General features: G+C 51.7%; 1 protein-coding gene across 1 annotated transcript; it reads right to left on the reverse strand.

The window, feature by feature from the left end:
• Nucleotides 1–2,918: 2,918 nt before the first annotated feature.
• Nucleotides 2,919–21,017, reverse strand: NOL9 (nucleolar protein 9). The gene is made up of 12 exons (XM_047791287.1): nt 20,610–21,017; nt 18,929–19,148; nt 17,787–17,914; nt 14,860–14,995; nt 14,642–14,738; nt 13,527–13,624; nt 9,386–9,547; nt 8,172–8,469; nt 7,707–7,818; nt 5,190–5,367; nt 4,096–4,229; nt 2,919–3,513 (listed from the first exon to the last, which is right to left on the reverse strand). Exons 1-12 carry the CDS (start codon nt 20,979–20,981, stop codon nt 3,364–3,366), a joined length of 2,085 nt encoding a protein of 694 aa, XP_047647243.1. The 5' UTR covers nt 20,982–21,017; the 3' UTR covers nt 2,919–3,363.
• Between the last annotated feature and the right edge of the window lie 74 nt (nt 21,018–21,091).

Here is a 21,091-nt window from a genome sequence, read left to right on the forward strand (position 1 = left end):
AATGATTTCGTTTACATACTTGGGCCCAAACAAATACATTAATGTAAAATTCCCACTGCAGTTTATCCCACTCAATACTCAAAAAACGGAAAGAACAGTACAGGCCCTTTTTTCCAGACAGGTTTCCCGTCTTCCCCGCTGTGACATCCAGAGTTCACTACCCTCCTCCAATGGTTCTGCCATAATTTCTCTTAGGCACTGAAATGATTTCCTGGAATAAAATGATCTATTTATATCTGTAACAGAATTACACAATTAAATTCATATTCTCAAAAATATTTAATGGTATAGAAGTTCACATGTTCGGTGGTTTGTTTTTTTTTTGGCAGAAGTTCACATGTTAAGTGAAAAGAGCTGAACAGGAAACCATACATACAGGAGGACACCAACCCTGTCAAACACCTGCAAACATGTGCATTAAAAAAAAAATACCAGACGAGACAGCGCCGCAGCATCACAGTGATTACGTGGGAGGGATTTCAGGGTCACTTCCTGCATGGGTGCGTCAGTCGCATGATTGGGGTTATGAAAAGCTCCTGGGAAGGGGATCTCACTGGACGCCACAGAGCCACCCGCCCAGGCCCTCAACGGCACCTGCAGCAGGAGGAGGAACAGCGTCCGCAAACCTGCCTTGGGGCTGCCGGGGAAGATGGTCAGCGATGCAAACATTTTGTTTCGGCTTCCACCCGACCTGACTGCGAGGGACACCATCATGGACCTGCCTTCCAGGATTCACAACCCAACCAGAGACAGGCCACATGCGAAGAGGCACCCCCCACGCCTGCCAGAGATATGCCTCATGCCCTTCTCAAGCAGGGTCCCCTAAGGAAGCGCTATTGCCCATCTTAAAGAAGGAAACAGGCTCCGATTAAATACCCCCCCCCCCAATTCTACTGCTTGCCAGTGGCCCAGCCAGGATTTGAACTCAGAGTGCTAACATCAAAGCCTGTTGTCATAGCCACACAGCCACATAGGAACCTAAGGGCAAAAACTGCCAGACAACTGAAATGTCCCATGTTACTTGGTCCTCACACCACCTGTCCGGCAGGGGTCCTGGTAGGGGCAATGGCTCCCTCGGCTTAGCCAGGGCCTCCTCAGCTGGCCACTCCAGATTTTAATTTCTCAAAAATCACAATGCAAGGCAGCCGAAGGCCCAGTTCAACCGCCCGGCCCCCTCCCTCAGGTCTTCTGTTCTACATGGAGGTCTCAGATACCCTGGCTCCTGCCCCCGGGCCTGACGGGGGACAGATGGGGACAAGGGAACCACCTCTGTTCCAAAAATAAGATCAGCCCTAGAACTGGAGACTCCTTCCATTTTCATGTCTGCCTGTTCTAGAAACAGATCTAGAGAATGGACTTCAAAGAAGCACAAAATCGGTCCCGTGTTCCAAGTCAACATAGAGCCCTTTCTCTTGAAAGAGCAGGTGCTGCTCTGAAAATCACACACAGACATGATTAAGACTGTTGGTTGAGATTAACTCTCACTACCCTCCTGAACCACCACCGGCTGTGGAAACGACAAGAGGCCCAGGCCATCGACACTGAGAGTAAAACGGGCAGACACCCAAGGTGGTTGCCCAGCCTGGCACACCCCAGGCTGACCCCAGAGCCTGACCCCAGCATCTCTGGCCAGCTGACCAATGGCTGACAGCTCCCTCTAGCGGCAACGCTTATCTTCTTCACTGACGGAGACTAACGACAGGGAAGCTTAAAGGCTCGGGACACAGGACACAGGTAAGCCTGGGCTTAATGAAAATGCACATGATCTGCCACCACTTTCATTCGTCCTGAGACGTGCTGCTAAAGACCTACAGTGAGTTCTCTTGTAAAGACACAGGACCTAGGGAAGGAGGCAAAATGCTGATGGACTGTTAATATTCTCTGCGAGATCACGATAGAGAAACATGTACAAGATAAACCGAGATATAAATAGATCTTAAATGGCCTCTAGGGTATCAAAACTAACCCTAGAGCATCCACGAGGTGAGGAGAGGCCACCAGAGTACTTTAGACAAATATCAATAGTTTAAATGAACGTACATGTAAATGCACACATCCTAAGGGTCCTTCAGGTCCAGCTGAGATGCTGCCTCAGGAAGTCTCTCACCGGCCTAAACACAGAAATGACACGATCTGACCGGGTTGTGCTTTTACCAAAACCCCTTCCGACCTTGGAGGGCAAAGAATCCTGACCACCAGGGAGAAGATGAAGACAGGACGTCCACTGTTCCCCAGAGTCTCTGGGAGGACAGCACCATCACTGGCACAGAGTTCATGTCCTCCCGCCAAAGCCAAGGGCACGGCCCCCCTTCCAGTCCTAAGTCTTCCAGACCGCCTGGTTTCCGGCTCTGCCCACCGTATGTTTTCAATCTCAGATCAGAAGTCAGTTAGGACAGATGTAGTTTTAAAGAGGCCCCAGGACAGGCTTCTTGGATTTGAGAGCATTTTTTTCAGCACAAGACCATCAGATTTTTTTTAAAAGGCTCTTGAATCAACCTTTTCTCCATGGAAACTTGATTAAATTTAACAGGTGAAATGCAAGCAGAACCCTTGACCCGTGTGCATGGCATCAAATGAGCAGGGGTGGGGGAGGGAAGGGTGCCCACCTGGTGAGGCCCCAGTGGCCGCCACATCCTGTGATGTGATCCACCTGCTGGCCAGCCTGCCTCCTTCCCGGTACGTTTCTGCAGTCTCAGTTTCCCCAATTTTTTTTTTCTTGGTCTTTTTTGGGCCGCACCTGCAGCATATGGAAGTTCCCAGGCTAGGGGTCAGATCAGAGCTGTGGCTGCCGGCCTTCACCACGGCCATGACAACACCGGATCCTTAACCCATGGAGGCCAGGGATTGAACCTGCATCCTCTCGGTCACTGTATTGGGTTGTTAACTCGCTGAGCCACAACGGGCACTTTTTTTTTTTTGGCCACATGTGCGGCATGTGGAAATTAGCAGGACAGGGATTGAACCTGTGCCACAGCAGTGACAACACCGGATCCTTAACCACCAGGCCACCAGGGAACTCCTTCAGTTTTTCTATTCTTATCCAGATTCCAACAACCAGGTCCTCGAAAACCTTTTTGAGGAATCTACCACGTTCTTAAAACTGTTTTAAAATGGTGCTCAAACTTTTCCCTGCTGCTTTGTCCCTTTAACGAGTAAAAGAGAAGGCTGGGGGAATCTCCAGGTCACCTGGATTCAAAAAGAGGCTTTCACGTACTCTAAACACCCATGAGTTGTGCAGGAAAGACTGGCCGCCGGTAAGAGTGCCGTTTGGGCCACAGAATCTTGTGAGTCTGCTGCCGCCAGGCTGGAGGCGGAGTCCAGCTCCTGGGGGAAAAGTCCCTCGCCGAGGTGGGGGCATCGCTGTCAGTGTGTGTTTCGATAGAGTTTAGGTTTGGGGTGCACCTTCTCTCTCTGTGTTTCCTTGATTTCTCTTGCTCCAATTTTCTCTGATGCTCCAGGAAGTTTAAAATTATAATCTGTTGTGACGTAAGGGATCGTCCCTTCGAGCCCACGCTGAAATGCAGACACAGAGCAAATACGTGGAAACACGTCAAATCTGGCCACGAAGAGCCTGCGGTTTCCTTATCCCCCCCCCACCCCCCGAAGGCAGCGTTAAAGGCCAGAGTCCGGGTGAAATCCTCCGGCTCCTCGGTCCCACCCACCACTCAACCCCACAAACACATCACATGGCACGAGAATGGGGGGTGGGGGTTCTCTCTCAAACCAGCAGGTGACGGGGGGACACTGGCTGCCTTCCCAGTCTGGGGTCACACAGATGCTCTTGGCCAACACGACCCTCTGTGACCTTCCCCCGGGCGCCCCTGAGGACGGTCTTCAGGAAGGGCCACCCTGGGGTGCCCCCTCTCCTCTCACCCTTGACCCCCTGCTGCGATGACGGCTCTACCCCAGGGGCACCTGACCATGAGTGCTGCCCATTCACAGCCCTGGACCTCGGAGGCCACGTGGACACCGCACTGTGCCTGGCTTGCCTCCGAAATAACCTGCTCCCGGGACTCTGGCCCCGGCATCGGGTCCGCACAGCCCACTGTGGGCACGGCCAGCGGGCTCGGGGGCGGCCCTGGGAGCCGGGCTCACCTGGCTCTTGAGGACACACTGCGGAATGGAAATGGCTCCGACCAGCAAACAGTTCACGAGCCTCAGCTGCTCCGGGGGCACAGGTGTGAGTATGTGGTAAAGCCTCTTCTCCATGTCAACCCCTCTGCAGATTCCTGGACGGCACACAACACGACATGCACACAGCCCACCCTGCTGGACGACGGCGAACCTCCCCACCACCCACAACTGCAGAATGGCCTGGAAGGCAAGACTTTCAACTCCAGAACTATACCCTGCTGCGTACTGACCTCAGCGGGAAAGGGAGGCTTGGCGAAGGGGGCAGGGACCCACACCCGCTGGGCATGGCAGGGCCGGGTCCAAGGCTGGACCCGCGTGAAGGGAAAAGCACCAGGGGGGCCCAGATCACGTGTGTGCCAGGTCACCCCTGAACGGAGTCCAGAGACGAGGCTTTCCCACGGGTCCAGGACAGAAGTGGGGTGAGTACAGTGAGAAGAGATGAGGTGGGGGACTCTGACATTCTGAAAACAGAAGGCACCAGGCCTGCGAGCGGGCTGAATGTGATGACAAAGGCAAGGGGTGCCAGGAGGCCCCAGGGGCCTGGCCCAAGCACCAGAGTAAATCTTGAAAGGGCCATTGATGGTCTGGGAAACAGTGACAGTGCAGGGACGGGAGGAGGAGATCTGGGGAGGCCACTGGGGAGGAGGAGGCTGGACACCCGTGACCTCAGTTTGGACCTAAGGCTCAGGTGCCGCCAAGCACACTGGCAATGGAGGCGTGGCACCCGACACGCCGCTGCACTGGAGAGATGCACGGAGGTGAGCCCACAAGTGGCCTCTGAGCCCCCGCAGTGGGTACTGGCCTACAGAGAACGCGTCCAGCAAGGAGGCCGTGGCCAGGCCCAGAGGAACCCTACTTAGAGGAGCTGCCAGGAGAAGCAGAACAAGGGCTGCTCGTCCTGCCCTCCAGCCCCCAAGGCCCACCGTACAGAAGGCAGAGAAGCTCTCTGATCACTCCGGCCAAGTGACAGCTACAAGGTCAGGACCCGGTAGCCACAGCCCAAGAAGTGGATCACCTTCAGGATGTTTACAAAGGCATCTGTAACTCGGACTCACCAAACCCCAGACAATCACAGATGGGCGTCTGGGCCAGAAGGATGGGCCCGTGTGCATAACCCCTGACATCGTCCAGGATCTTGCAAAGGCCGACCCAGCTGGCGTTCACCGCGTACAGTATGTGGGTAGGAGCCACGTCGGCGTGAGTAACCCGCAGCGCAACGGCATTGAAAGGGACCTGGAAGATAGGCTCGCATCACCCTCTTTTCATTCGACTCAAAAGACGACTTTTCCCTTTTCCCTTTCTGGCCGCATCTGAGGCATGTGAAAGTTCCCAGGCCAGAGCTGGAACCCACGCCACAGCAGTGACCCGAGCTGCTGCAGGGACAACCCCGGATCCTTACCCTGCTGTGCCGCAGGGGAACTCCAATTTTAATTTTCACAAGATGACTAAGGTTTTATCTGCCAAACTGCCTACCAAAAAGCATCTGGGAGTTCCCATTGTGGTGCAGTGGAAACAAATCCAACTAGGAACCATGAGGCTGTGGATTCGATCCCTGGCCTCGCTCAGTGGGTTAAGGATCCGGCGTTGCCATGAGCTGTGGTGTGGGTCGCAGACACGGCTTGGATCCTGTGTGGCTCTGGTGTAGGCCGGCAGCTACAGCTCCGATTAGACCCCCAGGCTGGGAACCTCCATATGCCACAGGAATGGCCCTGGAAACGGCAAAAAGACAAAAAGAAAAAGAAAAGAAAAATCGGAGTTCCTATCCTCATGCAGTAGAAATGAATCCGACCAAGAACCATGACGTTGAAGGTTTGATCCCTGGCATCGCTCAATGGAATGAGGATCTGGCATTCCCGTGAGCTCTGGTGTAGGTGGGCTCGCATCCGGCATGGCTGTGGCTGTGGTGCTGGTCGGCAGCTGCAGCTCCGATTCAATCCCTAGCCTGGGAACTTCCATATGCCGTGAGTGCGGCCCTAAAAGGCCCCCCCCCCAAAAAAAAAGAGCACCATGCACCCAGCCAACCCCATCAGGGATGGATGAGCACCATGGCAGAGCTGAGTGCTCTGAGCTCTGGAGTCAGACCGCCTGGGGCTCCTGGCCCAGCCCAAACTTTTACTGTGGCCCCTGGGCACACTAACTCAGTGCCCTTGGCCTCGGTTCCACCATCAGTGAAACAGGGAATAATAACAGGGCCTCAGTGAGCGAAGGGTCAGCAGAGGCTTAGGAGACAGCATAGCGCAGAGGAAGTGTTTAGGAGATGCGGCCTGTTTCTCTCTTCTATTCCTGCATCATCTAGAATCCTACTCTTATGGTTTCTGCCCAAAATAATTTTTTTTTTAATGGCCGCACCTGCAGCACATGGAAGTTCCTGGGCCAGGGGTTGAATCTGAGCCACCCACAGTGACCTGAGCTGCTGCAGTACAATACCTAACCCACTGCGCCACAGTGGGAACTCCCCGAAGTAATTCGTAAGAGTTTGGGATCCAAGATGTAAATACTTTACTGCTAGAATCTACTTTTTTGTTTTCAGCTGCCCCAAAGCTCAGGGAATTCCTGGGCCAGGGAATTCCCTGATGCAAGCTGCAGTTGTGACCTAGGCCGCAGTTGGGGCAACACTAGATCCTTAACCCACTGTACTGAGCTGGGGATCAAACCTGCATCATAGCGCTGAGAGATGCCACCTGATCTCCCTGCACCACAGCAGGAACTCCTACTTTGGGGAAGGGGGGGCCTGGGGCATGAGGAAGTTCCTGGGCCAGGGACTGAACCCACACAGAAATGGCAGCAATGCCAGATCCTTAACCTGCTGTGCCACATGGGAACTCCTTAGAATCTACTTTCATGATAACATGAAACTCTTTAAGAGTGAGCTCTGGGTACCAAGCCCTGCTGGGGACGCCGGGCCACTCTGTGAGGTCTGGTCCTGTTCGCAAATGACAGCCCAAGTTGCCCTCAGCTCAAGCACTGGAGCTGGGCTGCCTGGGTGTAATCCCGGTGCCACTTCCAGCATTCGGCAGAACATTAACCAGGATGGCAGTAGTCACGGCCAGCGCAGCAGTGAAGGTCACAACTCTGGAGCTAGGCTGCCTGGGTCTGGGGCCAGCACTGCCACACATGCTGGATCACTCAGCCTCCCGTCTATCAAATGGGGACAGTCACCAAATAAATGCCACAGAGCTGCTCTGAGGAGAAAACGAGTGACGTGCTATAAAGTGGTTAGACGTGCACTTGGGGAGTTCCCACTGTGGCTCAGCGGTAATGAACGCAACTAGTATCTACGAGGATGTGGGTTTGATCCCTAGCCTTGCCCAGTGGGTTAAGGATCTAGAGCGCTGGATCCACAGCGTTGCTTTGACCTGCGGTGAAGGTCGCAGACGCGGCTCGGATTCCATGTTGCTGTGGCTGTGGCGAAGGCTGGATGCTGCAGCTCTGATTCAACCCCTAGCCTGGGAACCTCCATGTGCTGCAGGTGCGGCCCTCAAAGAGAAAAAAGGCATGCCCTCGGTGGGCAGAAAGGCGCTACGTGTTCATTAAGTAAAGAAAGTAAAGCGGTCCCCCCACAGTTGAGTTACCTGATAGGGTGTCAGGCCATGTAAGGGACAAAGTGGTTTGGGCACTGGGGGCTGCAGCTGGCCCAGGTAACCGAGCACGGCCAAGTCACGAAGAATCTTGTTATGGGATTCCCTGCAAAGCCAACGGGAGCGAGGTCAGCAGAGCTCTGGGCTCACGGGCCCACCTCCCACTCGAGGCAGGATACACCTGTCCACACGGCCCCGCACGTGCAGACCCCGCCTTTCTGCAAACCCACAGGAAATCCCTGGAGTCAAAGCCCCCGGCAACCAGACCCCAAGGCCAGTTCTGGGTCTTCCCCCCGGGAAGGTGACCCAGTGGAAACAAGGGACCTCCTTCACACACAGGAGCCGGGGCAGAGATCTGAAAGCCTCAGAGGACGTCTTCCTGCGGAGGAAGTGAGGGGGACAGACGACTCGTTCAGCTGAAGGACACCTGCTTCTGCGGCCGGGCTGTGGCTGCCTTACCTATTTCTTTCGGTTTTTCTAGACACAAACTCTGACTTAACGGACATCAGCTTGTATCCGGGAAACACAAGCGGGCTCTCTTTTTCTTCATCAGCAAATTCCAAATGCTCGGCAAACTCTGCCAGATGGAAACCCCTGTTTCTGACTTTGGATTTGCTCTTTGTGTACAAGCCGTCCATGTCGTCCACGTAGTCAGGGGTGAGGTTCGGCATGTATTTACTCCGGCTGGAGCTGAACTGAACGACGTGGCTCGGGGACAACAGTCGGATCAGGTCCACGAGCAGCAAGAGACCTTTGTCTGCGAGGAACGAGATGACAGCAGCACAGTCAGGGCACAAAACAATGACACACCCCTATAAGAAGCTGCAACTCTGCTTCCAAGACACAGATGAGAAGAATCTCAGTATTTTCACACGCCTACATATAAAACAGATAAAAGACAAGGTCCCACTCTACAGCACAGGGAGCTGTGCTCAATGTCTTTCTTGGGGAGTGGGCACACCTGCGGCACATGGACGTTCCCAGGCCAGGGGTGGAACTGGAGCTGGAGCTGCCGGCCTACACCACAGCCACACCAGATCCTTAACCCACTGAGCAAGGCCAGGGGTCAAACCCACATCCGTGTGGATACTAGTCAGGTCTGTTTCCACTGAGCCACGACGGGAACTCCTCAGTATCTTGTAAGAAGCGTTCCCTGGTAGATCCAGTTTTGTCACTGCGTGGCTCAGGTGGCTGCTGTGGCTCGGGTTCAATCCCTGGTCTGAAACATGCACAGGCCACAAGTGCGGGGGGAATCTTGTAATAAACAACAGTAGAAAAGAACATGCAAGTGAATATACGGTGGGTTAAGGATCTGGTGTTGCCACAAGCTGTGGTGTAGGTCGCAGACACAGCTCAGATTCTACAGGGCTGTAGCTGTGGTATAGGCCAGCGGCTACAACTCTGACTCAGCCCCTAGCCTGGGAACCTCCATGTGCTGTGGGAGTGCGGCCATAAAAGCAAAAAAAAAACAACCCTGAATATATAACTGAATCATACAGCAAAACCTAGCAGGAGCATTATAAACCAACTCTATTTCAATAAGAAAAAAAAAAAGGAATCTCCTAAAACCCAGGCTTCCGCACTAATCATTAACGCCTGAAAGTCAGGCTGATTCCCACTGGCTGTCCCTGTAGGATGAGCACCCCACCCCCCCGCCCCCGCCCCCGGCTTACCTGCCACCCAGCCCATCGTGTTGACGATAAGCGGAGCCTCTCTCTTGTAGGAGCTGAACACATACTTGATTATCTCAATATAATTCTCGAAGTTGTCTTTACAAGAAGTCTTCCCGTAATACACCATCTTCTGTGGTGTCCTCTGGTGAGTGAAAGGTGGGCCTGAGGAGATGAAGGTGAGACCCATCAATCCACAAGTATTTATTCATGTATTTATGCTTCTGTCTTTTATTTCAGGGGCCACACCTACCGCATATGGAGGTTCCCGGGCTAGGATTTGAATCGGAGCTGCAGCTGCCGGCCGAGACCACAGCCACAGCAACGCAGGATCTGAGCCATTTCTGTGACCCGTAGCACAGCTCACGGCAACACCAGATCCTTAACCCACTGGGCAGGGCCAGGGATCAAACCCACATCCTCATGGATACTAGTCGGGTTCATATCCACTGAGCCACAACGGGAACTCCAATCCATGAGTACTTAAAAGGTGGCAAGGGTTTGCTTCAGTCACTGTCCCTGACAAAGCTCCTTAGGAAATCTGGGACCACCCTACACTAGGAATAGCTGTGCTCTCACTTTCACAAGTCTAAGCTCCCAACTTTGTACAAAGACGCACTCACGTTTACCGACAGAGTTGACCCCAATTATGTGCCAACGTGGCCATGCACTCAACAAACACTTCCTGATAGTTAGGGCATCTTCCTAGACACTTAGGCTATGTCTGTAAGCAGAACAAATACCCCTGTCCTTGTAGGGCTCACAGGCTAATGAAAGAGCGATCATAGCAGCAGCAGTTGCTCGCTGGAATAGAGCACTTACTGTGACCCAGGAATGCGACATACAGTCTCTAGGTTTCAGAAACACCCTGTAAGCAGGTAGCATTACTTTCCCCATTTTTACAGACACAGATAGTAGCCATCAGCTGGGCTTGAACCCAGGGGGTCCAGCTCCAGAGCTGATGTTTCCCAAGCCACTTCCTGTCCCCACTGGCTGGGGCCAGGGTCGGCACCCGCGGCAGAAAGGTAACCAGGATGAGGGTACAAGGCTGTCGGCAGGGCAAGGGCCTTGGTGGGTTTGGCTGGCACGAGGCCACCTGGGCTGGGCTGGCTCCCCTCAAGGCTGGGGCCGGCATTCCGGGCAGCCCACAACTGAGAGTGGCTTTTATCATGGAGGGACAGAACCAACACAAAAGGAATGAGCAAATATGCCTAGAATCACTGTTAACCACAGTTCTTACGATCAGAGATGGAACTTATCAGCATGGAAAGAGAAGGTTGGAGTTCCCGTCGTGGCACAGCGGAAACGAATCTGACTAGAAACCATGAGGTTGCGGGTTCAATTCTGGCCTCGCTCAGTGGGTTAAGGAGCCGGTGTTGCCCTGAGCTGTGATGTAGGTCACAGACGCAGCACAGATCCAGTGTTGCTGTGGCTGTGGTGTAGGCTGGCAGCTGCAGCTCCGACTCCACCTAGCCTGGAAACCTCCATATCCCTTGGGTATGGCCCTAAAAAGCAAAAAAAAAAAAAAATAAAAGAGGTTAACTACAGTGAACCCCCAGGGTGCCAGATTAGAATCAGAATGATCAGTGCAAACTCATGGTTCTGAAAAAAACAGCAAGACATAGGAGTTCCCTGATAGTGCAGTGGGTTAAGTATCTGGCATTGCTACAGCTGTGGTACAGGTCACAGCTCTGGCTCAGACTGGATCCCTGGCCTGGAACTTCCATACGAACAGACTTGAACAGACATTTCTCCAAAGAAGACACACAGATGGCCAACAGCTCAACATCCCTGATTATTAGGGAAATGCAAATCAAAACTACTATGAGGTACCACCTCACACCAGTCAGAATGGCCCTCATTAACACATCTACAAATAACAAATGCTGGAGGGGGTGTGGAGAAAGGGAACCCCCCTGCACTGTTGGTGGGAATATAAATTGGTACAACCACTATGGAAAACAGTATGGAGGTACCTCGGAAAACTAAACACAGAACGACCATAGGACCCAGCAAATCCCACTCCCGGGCATCTATCCAGACAAAACGTTCCTTGAAAAAACACACATGCATCTGTATGTTCACTGCAACACTATTCACAATAGCTAAGACATGGAAACAACCTAAATGTCCATCGACAGATGAACGGATTAAGATGTGGTATATATACACAATGGAATACTACTCAGCCATAAAAAACAACAAATGATGCCATTTGCAGCAACATGGATGGAACTAAAGACTCTCATACTGAGTGAAGTCAGTCAGAAAGAGAAAGACAAATACCATATGATATCACTTATATCTGGAATCTAATATACAGTACAAATGAACCTTTCCACAGAAACAAAACTTACGGACTTGGAGAACAGACTTGTGGTTGCCAAGGGGGAGGGAGAGGGAGTGGGATGGACTGGGAGTCTGGGGTTAATAGATGTGAACTATTGCCTTTGGAGTGGATAAGCAAAGAGATCCTGCTGTACAGCACAGGAAACTATACCTAGTCACTTGTGATGGAACATGATGGAGGATAATACGAGAAAAAGAAAAAAATATATACACATATATATGACGGGGTCACTTTGCTGTACAGTAGAAACTGACAGAATACTGTAAACCAACTATGTTGGAAAAAATAAAAATCATCAAAAAGAAAGAAATTATAGGAGATCTAAAAAATTGGGACCACATCCTGTGTGGATGGACAGGAAGACTACTCAATCTAGAGACTCAACACAAGCCCTATCAAAATCCCGAGTCTTTTCCCCAGAAATGGAAAAGCCTATTCAGATTCATACGGAATTGCAGAGTCTGGAAGCCAAGACAATCCTGGAAAAAAAACAAAGTCACAGAACTCACATTTCCCAACTCTGAAAAGATATAATAGTGGGAGTTCCTGTCATGGCTCAACGGAAACAAATCCCACTAGTATCCATGAGGTCACAGGTTCGATCCCTGGCCTTGCTCAATGGGTTAAGGATCCGGCATTGCCGTGAGCTGTGGTGTAGGTCGCAGACGCAGCTCAGATTCTGCATGGCTGTGGCTGTGGTGTAGGGTGGCAGCTGTAGCTCCGACTGGACCCCTAGCCTGGGAACTTCCATATGCCTCGGGTGCGGCGCTAAAAAGTAAAAATAAATACATAAATAAATAAATGAGGTGGCCAGAATAGGGACCTGGCCTGGGAATTTCCACGTGCCAGACACAGGTGCCCCCACCTCCCCAGAAAGCATGGAATTCTGATTTTGATTCTGAACCATTAAAAGAACGTTAGTAGGATAATTGGTGAATTCTAAATAAAATCTATAGATTAGTTAACAGTATCATATCAATGTCAATTTCTTGGTTTAGATCACTGTGCATGGTTATATAAGATGCTAATTATTAGGTAAAAAGTATGTTCCTAATTTATACTTAAAAATGAATGAGGGGGAGTTCCCGTCGTGGCTCAGTGGTTAAAGAATCCGACTAGGAACCATGAGGTTGCGGGTTCGATCCCTGCCCTTGCTCAGTGGGTTAAAGGATCCGGCATTGACGTGAGCTGTGGTGTAGGTTGCAGATGCAGCTCGGATCTGGCGTTGCTGTAGCTCTGGCGTAGGCCGGCGGCTACAGCTCCAATTTGACCCCTAGCCTAGGAACCTCCACATGCCGCAGGATCGGCCCAAGAAATGGCAAAAAGACCAAAAAAAAAAAAAAAAAAAGGATGAGGCGTTCCCATCATGGCTTAGTGGAAACTAATCTGACCAGTATCCATGAGGACGCAGGTTCAATCCCTGGCCTCACTCAGTGAGTTAAGATCTGGCGTTGCCATGAGCTGTGGTGTAGGCCAGCGGCTACAGCTCTGATTCAACCCCTAGCCTGGGAACCTCCATATGCCATAGGTATGGCCCTAAAAAGAAAAAGTAAATAAATAAATAATTTTTAAAAATAATAATAATAATATGGAGCCATAGAAAAGTACCACTGGGTTTTGTTTTTGTTTTTTGTGGGTTAGAGGAATAGTTATGGGCAGACCATGAATTTGCTGGGGGGGGGGGATGATCATTTTTCCATATTTTACACTTTTCTTGAGCTTTTTGTAAACATCATTACTTCTGCATTTTACAAAAGCAAAACATTTAAGAAACATACAATAAGTGATACATACCTAGAACTGGTTCTGTAATATTAAGTAAGGAAACACAACCTGGAGGAGTAAATTCTGTCTGTCCCAGATCACATTCCAAATAGTCAATGCAGGGTATGCTGACAATGGAAAAGAAAGAAAATCTTAGGCAGTTTTACTGTGTCCAGAGGAGAAATAAGATCATAAAGATTTTATGTGATACACAGGCTTAATCCGCCCTAGGTGGCCTCAGGTGGAATGTTGCCAAGATGACAACCAACGTAAAAAGAACAGTGAAGAGAACATGGGATACAGGCTTGGCCATGGTGCCCACTTATATGGATACAAGTTTCTCTTTCCTAAAATTTTATGTTTTTTAAAAATTTTTATGTATTTACTTTTGCTTTTTAGGGCTGCACCTGTGGCACATGGAGCTTCCCAGGCTAGGCGTCGAATCGGAGCTACAGCTGCCTGTCTACACCACAGCCACAACCACACTGGATCTGAGCCACATCTGTGACATGCACTGTAGCTTGTGGCAGTCCCGGATCCTTAACCCACTGAGTGAGTTCAGGGATCGAACCCACGCCCTCACAGTTACAGCCAGATTTGTTTCCACTGAGCCACAAAAGGAACTCCAAATTTTATCTTTACTTTACTTATTTTTCTATTTTGGCCGGGACCTTGGCGTGCAGAAGCTTCCAGGCCAAGGACTGAACCCATGTCACAGCAGTGACAAGTCAGGTCCTTAACCCACTGAGCCACCAGGGAACCCCTAAAATTTTATCTTTATTTTCTCTGCAGCTCCCATTCGACCCCAGCCTGGGAACTCCCACATGCTACAGCCACAGCTGTTTAAAAAAAAAAAAAAAAAGGGTGTTCCCGTCGTGGTGCAGTGGTTGATGGGTCCGACTGGGAACCATGAGGTTGCAGGTTCGATCCCTGCCCTCGCTTGGTGGGTTGACGATCCGGCGTTGCCCTGAGCTGTGCAGATGCGGCTCGGATCCTGCATTGCTGTGGCTCTGGCGTAGGCCGGTGGCTACAGCTCCGATTCAACCCCTAGCCTGGGAATCTCCATATGCCGCGGGAGCGGCCCAAGAAATAGCAACAACAACAACAGACAAAAAGACAAAAAAAAAAAAAAAACCAACTCTTACCTATTTAACAACTGGTTCATCAGGTATCTAATAAACGTTGACTTCCCTACGTCCTGCGAGCCACAAACCAGGATTACGGGGCAGCCGTCTACCTCTTCTGGAGATGAAACAGACAACGAGCCTGAGGATGAGCCTTTTCCCGTCAGACTCCGCTCGCAAACCGGAATCCTCTGAGGCTCCAGGGGATAAACACCGACCCACCCGTGTCTGCCACTCACCGCAGGAAACGCTGACTAACTCTTCCATGACCGAAAAGGCGCTCTCAGTCAAACGAAGGCCGGTTTTTTTCTTCTCTCTTCTGATCCCCACAGACCTCAAGGTGAAATACTCCAGGTTAATCTGGAAAGGCGGGACCTGAAAGGAACAAGCCCCGTCAAGGAGAGGCGAGACCCGACGCTCGCCGCCCTGCAGTTCCAAAGGAGTGCGCCTCGCAAGCTGTGAGCTGGGCAAGGTCCACGTGATCCCGCCCTCTCTCTCCCCCCACAGCCGACCCCTCCGTAAGTCTTGCCAACTGCCTTCCTAAGGTCGTCCACGTCTCTTTTCAGAGCTGACGCTCACTTCCAAGCGGCCATTGCCTCTGCAGGAGACACCAGGGAAAATGCAAAAGTAACGGTGACGGTCGCAAGAGAAATTCACCCGCAGACCCAGCTGTAGATAAGGCTGGTGGTTTGCAGCAGAGTTAGGACCATCTCCAAAAACATCGAGCAAAAAGACCAAGAGCTGGAAGGATGTGGAAGACAGAGCCACGAAGGCCAAAGGTGTTCCTGCAGAGGCACCAGGAAATCACAGGACCGTCCCCCGCCCCAGGCATGAAGAGCGGGACCCCAGCAGGAGCGAGAGGCAGCAGGGAGGACCGGGGGGGGACCAGGGGGAGACCCAGCCGAGACCACATCCTCAGGCGATTCATCAGCCCTGAGGATAAAGACACCGTCGAAGGAGCGAGACTGCCTGGCGTGAGGATTCCTAGCAGCAGCTCCATTCTAGAAAACAGTGGGCCAAGTCCTTCAAGGTTCTGAGGAAAACTCCTTTTTCAACTTATAGTTCTACACTCTGCTCCGCTACCAATCACGGAGGATAAATAAGAACAGCTTATAATAATAATTATAATAAATTAAAAAAAAAAAAAAAGAGTTCCCGTTGTGGCACAGCAGAAACGAATCCAACCAGGAACCATGAGGTTGTGGGTTTGATCCCTGTCCTTGCTCAGTGGGTTAAGGATCTGGTGTTGCTGTGAGCTGTGGGGTCCGTCGAAGATACAGCTCGGATCCCGTGTTGCTGTGGCTGTGGCGTAGGCCGGCAGCTATAGCTCCAATTAGACCCTAGCCTGGGAACCTCCATATGCCCTAAAAAGCAAAAAGAGATAATCTGAAGTTCACTCTCCGCCGTATGTGAGAACACCACTCCAGGTGTAGTCACACCTGGAGAAGGTTACCCAAGAAAAATCAGAAGGAACATAAACAGTGGTGGCTCAGGAGGTCACGGGCCGGGGGAGGGGGGGGGGGAAGCTGGAAATAAATGAAAAAAAAAAAAAAAGATGTGTTTGACGCTGGCATTTGGGACATTCACTTGGTAAGGCGGGGTTTCCATTTCCTTCTCCACGCCCCGACCAAGCCTCTGGATTACATCCCCATAATCACAGTGGTCCATTCTTCATCCTGCCCTCATTCCAGACCTTCTCCTTTCAAACCTCCGCCCCTACCTAGGCCCCACCCAGGGATCACCCAGAGCCATTTCACAAAGTAACAGCAAACCGTCAGTTTGAGGAGAGAGCTTCACCTTGCCCCAGGCCCTGTCCTGGGCACTTCCTCTGGCCACTGTGAATGACCTACCTCTGCTCCTAAGGCCAACCCCTCCCCACCGGCAGCAGAACCTCTCCCTGGAGGCCTTCCAGGCGCCCCATCTCTACTGTGCCATCAGCGTGTGCTCTCCTATCAACCTCTGCCACCCACTCCGTGCAGGCCCGAGGTTTCCCATCCATCCTGACAAAAACCTAAACTCTCTAGCTCACACCTACTCCTCCAATCACTGTTCATTTCTTTCTTCTTCCTTCCCTTCACAGCTAAACTCTCTAAAAGCAAAACCCCTTTGGACTAAACCTCCGAGTTCCTCTCTTTCCCAGCTCCTGACCCTCCAACATTCGGGCTGCCCCTCAGCAACCCAAGCACAGCCCTCCTGTCCACACTGGCCCTGCACCCAGCCTCCCTCCTCTGGCCTCCTCTCACTGTCCGCAGCTCTGGGTGCTTCCCGTACTTCCCAGGCCCTGACGGCACCCGCCTGCTCCCCACCAGGGTTCACCTGAGCACCCCTTCTCAGCCTTGGCTGTTCCCTCACCTAGATCGCTGGGGCCTGCCTCCGACTCAGACCCTGGCCCTTCTCATTTCTATCCGTAGCAAGTCCTCGGTGCTTCTACCCCCTCTCGTGGGCTCTGGAACTGTCTTCTGCTGAAAGCTCCCAAATTTACACTCCCAGCCTCTTTTCTCCAAACTCGACTCACATGTCCCAACTGCCCACTGACACCTGCAGCAGAATGGCTAAGAGGCATCTGAAAGCTAACAGACACCCATCTCCTCGGGCAGCGCCCCTAGCGCCTCGCACCACAGTGGTGTGGCCAGAAAGCCTGGTGTTGGTCCTTGAACCGTCCTCACACCTCACCCCAGTGTCTCTGATGTTCCTAGAGACTAGACACAATCGACTGGCTCAAGGGTGACAGTCACAGAAGCAGGCTTGACTTTAGGCTGTTTTTTGCCCAACAATATGGGCAAAAAAATTTGGAGACACGGAAAGAGATGAGGGGACGTGTACATACGATGAAATCACTCATTTAGAGTTCAGAGAAAATGTATACTGCCTGAACTTCGTAAATCAAGATATAAAGACAACCGCCTGAGAAAATGCCAAAAGGCACGGAACCAACGACAACAGAGAGTGACGGCCTTCTCTGGGGAATGAAACTAAGGCGGCAGCAGAGGCAATGATCACGATACCTCCTTCTACGCTGCTTCTTACTGTACACACGAATTACACTCAGGGCAACTTACAGCACAGTATCACAGACAGACTGATCTTCCCAGGGAGCATCCTATACGGGCCTCTGACTGTTTGGGTGAAAGTAATTAGCAAAACTCTGAATGAAAACTGGTTCTACCTCTTGTACGAAAACGTAAGATAAACCTGGATGGCTGGTTATGAAGTTCACAGTGGAGGTTTTCAGGTGTTCTAGCATCATAACGGAACACAGAGGAGAGAAATTCTTCATCAACCAGCGTCTGTCATCTGTAAAGAGAAATACAAGCTGCTTTAGAAATAGAGCAGAGCTCCCGTCGTGGTGCAGTGGTTATCGAATCCGACGAGGAACCTTGAGGTTGCGGGTTCGATCCCTGGCCTCGCTCAGTGGGTGAAGGATCCAGCGTTGACGTAGGCTGTGGTGTAGATCGAAGACACAGCTCGGATCTGGCGTTGCTGTGGCCATGGCATAGGCCGGCAGCTACAGCTCTGATTTGACCCTTAGCCTGGGAACCTCCATATGCCACGGGAGCGGCCCTAGAAAAGTCAAAAAGACAAAAAAAAAACAAAAAAAAACACAACAATGAAAAAAAACAGAACTCCATTAAGCTCTATGCCATTTAGGACTTCCCTCCCTTCTGCTAAATTCAAACTTTTTGAGAAAAGGAACTATGTTTGAGAGCCTTTCTCGGGGGCCATACTGCATAACAGGAAAACACATGGGTAGAGAAGTCACCCCAGGTTTGCTACATAAAAGCCTGTGGCATCGGGCAACTTTCCTCATCTGTAAAATGGTGAAAACAATAGTTTCTCCACTGTAAATCAACTCTAATAGAAAAAATAAACATCTTAAAAGAAAAACAAAAAACAATAGTTTCTCTCTCAGGACCCTGGCGAGGGTTTAAATAAATACAGGAAAGAATACAAAGCCTAGGTCACAGTAAACATCTAAAAATTATGAGCTTTAGAAGTTTCCATCATGGCTCAGCGGTTAGCAAGACCAGCTAGCATCCATGAGGATGCAGGTTCGATCCCTGCCCTTGCTCAGCGGGTTAAGGATCCAGCATTGCCAGGAGCTGTGGTGTAGATCACAGACGTGGCCCAGATCCCACACTGCTATGGCTGTGGCCTAGGGTGGCGGCTACAGCTCCCACTGGATCCCTAGCTTGGGAACCTCCACATGCCACAGGTGGGGCCCTAAAAAGGACAAAAAGACCCCCCCCCCCAATTATTAGCTTTATTATATGGTACATCCTCAGAAAATCACTCAGTTCTTTTCATTACCTCGGTTCAGATGAGACTTGAGCAAAGTCCGGGCTTCCCTTTTCATCTCCTTCTTGCTTTTCTCAGACACTGAGTAGTGAACTGCGGTGACAGTCAGGCGAGCGTGGGTATAGGTGGAGTACACGTCCTGAGCGGGCTGGCCTTGGCTGATGTTAAAACCGAGCACCTGCACTTGACCGTAGAGGCAGGTCACACGACAGATCCCGCTAAAGATGAAGCTCTAGATGGAAAGAAAAAAGAAAGGGAGAAAGAAAGTTACAGAGTCTGTTACTAACGACTAAAAACTTCAAAGTTCTTAACTGGCTGTGCAGACATCAAAAGGCGGCTGATTTCTAGTAACAGAGTACCTTGTAGGTGACTATCTAGTATTCCCCCCCACCCTGCTGTACAGCATGGGGATCAAGTTATTCTTACATGTAAACATTTTCCCCCCCAACCTTTGTTCTGTTGCAATACGAGTATCTAGACATAGTATTTTTAACTAATAGTATAACTATCTTTTTTTTCTTTTTAGGGCCACATCTGGGGCATATGGAGGTTCCCAGACTTGGGGTCAAATTGGAGCTGCAGCTGCCAGCTTACACCACAGCCGCAGTAAAGCCCGATCCAAGCCGAATCTGCAACCTAAGCTGCAGCTTACTGGCAACACTGGATCCTTAATCCACTGAGAGAGGCCAGGGATGGAACCCACATCCTCAGGGACACTATGTTCAGTTAAGAGCCACAATAGGAACTCCAACTAACAGAGTATTTTAACTAATTAACATTTTAAACCTATGATCATATCCTACGGCAGCTATAGGGACAGAGAGTCTGTTTTTGCTTTTTGTTTTTCTTTTTAGGGCTGCACCCAAGGCACTTGGAAGTTCCCAAGCTAGGGGTCAAATCCAAGCTGCAGCTGCTGGGCTACCCACAGCCACAGCAATGAAGGACCCTAGCCAAGACTGCCACTTAACCTCAGCTCATGGCAGTGCTGGATCCTTAACCAACTGAGCAAAGCCAGGGATCAAACCTGTTCTCATGATACTAGTTAGATTCGTTACCGCTGAGCCACAACAGGAACTCCGGGACAGGCTGGTGAACACTGACCCAAGTGGGACTCCCAAACTCAGCTCTGCTGTTCTCACGGCTCTCTGTCCTCACAAAGGCCCAGGCCTGCAGAGCCTCTGCCTTTCTTAGGGTTTTACTTCCCTCCTGCATAGAGGGGGACTGCTTAGACCAAGGTCCAGGTGAAGAGCAGGGGCCCTGCGATCAGGCTGCCAGAATGTGACTGTTGGCTCTGCCTCCACGTATACTTTTTGCCAAGTTACCTAAGCTATACTCTTCCTCTCTGTAAACATTCCTAGAGGTAATGACTCCATAGAGAGCTGGTAGTGTTAACGGAGTTCATACGCCCAAAACACTCAGAACACTTAAGGGCCCGGCATACCAAAGCACCCAGTAAATGCGGTCTATTCTTATAATTATTATTCTATTTTAAGTCCCTCCAGCTCCGCAGACCTAGAATTAGGGAGGTCCTTGTTACCCTCTGCTCAGCACCACCGCCCGAGGAATGCGCCCGCCTTGCAGCCGGAGAACCCGCAGAGGGATACTGTCTCTCCCAGTCGGCAGCTGCCAGTCGGCAGCTCCCGGGGCTCCCCTCCACCCGCCCTGCCCGCCCGGCTCCCTCGGCGCGACCCACCTGCCCAAGCGGCAGCAGCACCAACGCACGGCCCGGGCCGGCCGGCCGCACTGGCGGGATGGAGAGGATGGCGGAACAACTCGTGGTCAGGTCCGCGGCCACGTCTGGGCTGGGGTCCGGCCTGGGGACCGCGGTCTTGGGCCTCCGGGGCGCCGCCGCGCGCGACACCAGGCAGCCGCCCTCCCGCCAGTCCACGCCGGCCGCCTGGGCATGCAGCAGCCGCCGCCGAAGCCGCCTTCGGCCGCACCAACGCAGAGTCCTGAGCCGCCGGCGGGGCCGGTGGCCGAGAATGAGCTGGGACCGGGCCTTGCGGGCCCGCAGCCACGTGGAGCGGGAGGAACCCCGCTTGAGCACCAGCACTGAGTCCGCCATGCTGGTCCCCGGCGCCTGTTTCTGGAGAATCTCGCGAGAGAGCCCGTCGCTCCGCCCCGCGGCTCGTCAAGCCGGCTGGGAGCCACGGGCGCCCTCTGCCGGCGGCCTCG

Source organism: Phacochoerus africanus, chromosome 8 (genome assembly GCF_016906955.1).
Source record: "Phacochoerus africanus isolate WHEZ1 chromosome 8, ROS_Pafr_v1, whole genome shotgun sequence".
NCBI lineage: Eukaryota > Metazoa > Chordata > Mammalia > Artiodactyla > Suidae > Phacochoerus > Phacochoerus africanus.

Bases quoted from the DNA above. Each gene is read 5' to 3' on its own strand.
- NOL9 (XM_047791287.1), bottom strand. From the start codon at position 20,981: ATGGCGGACTCAGTGCTGGTGCTCAAGCGGGGTTCCTCCCGCTCCACG. The intron at 17,915-18,928 runs GTAATGAAAAGA...TTCTCTTTACAG, and splicing joins CAAGTCTCATCTGAACCGAG to ATGACAGACGCTGGTTGATG. The intron at 9,548-13,526 runs GTATGTATCACT...TCATCTCCTCAG, and splicing joins TATTACAGAACCAGTTCTAG to GCCCACCTTTCACTCACCAG.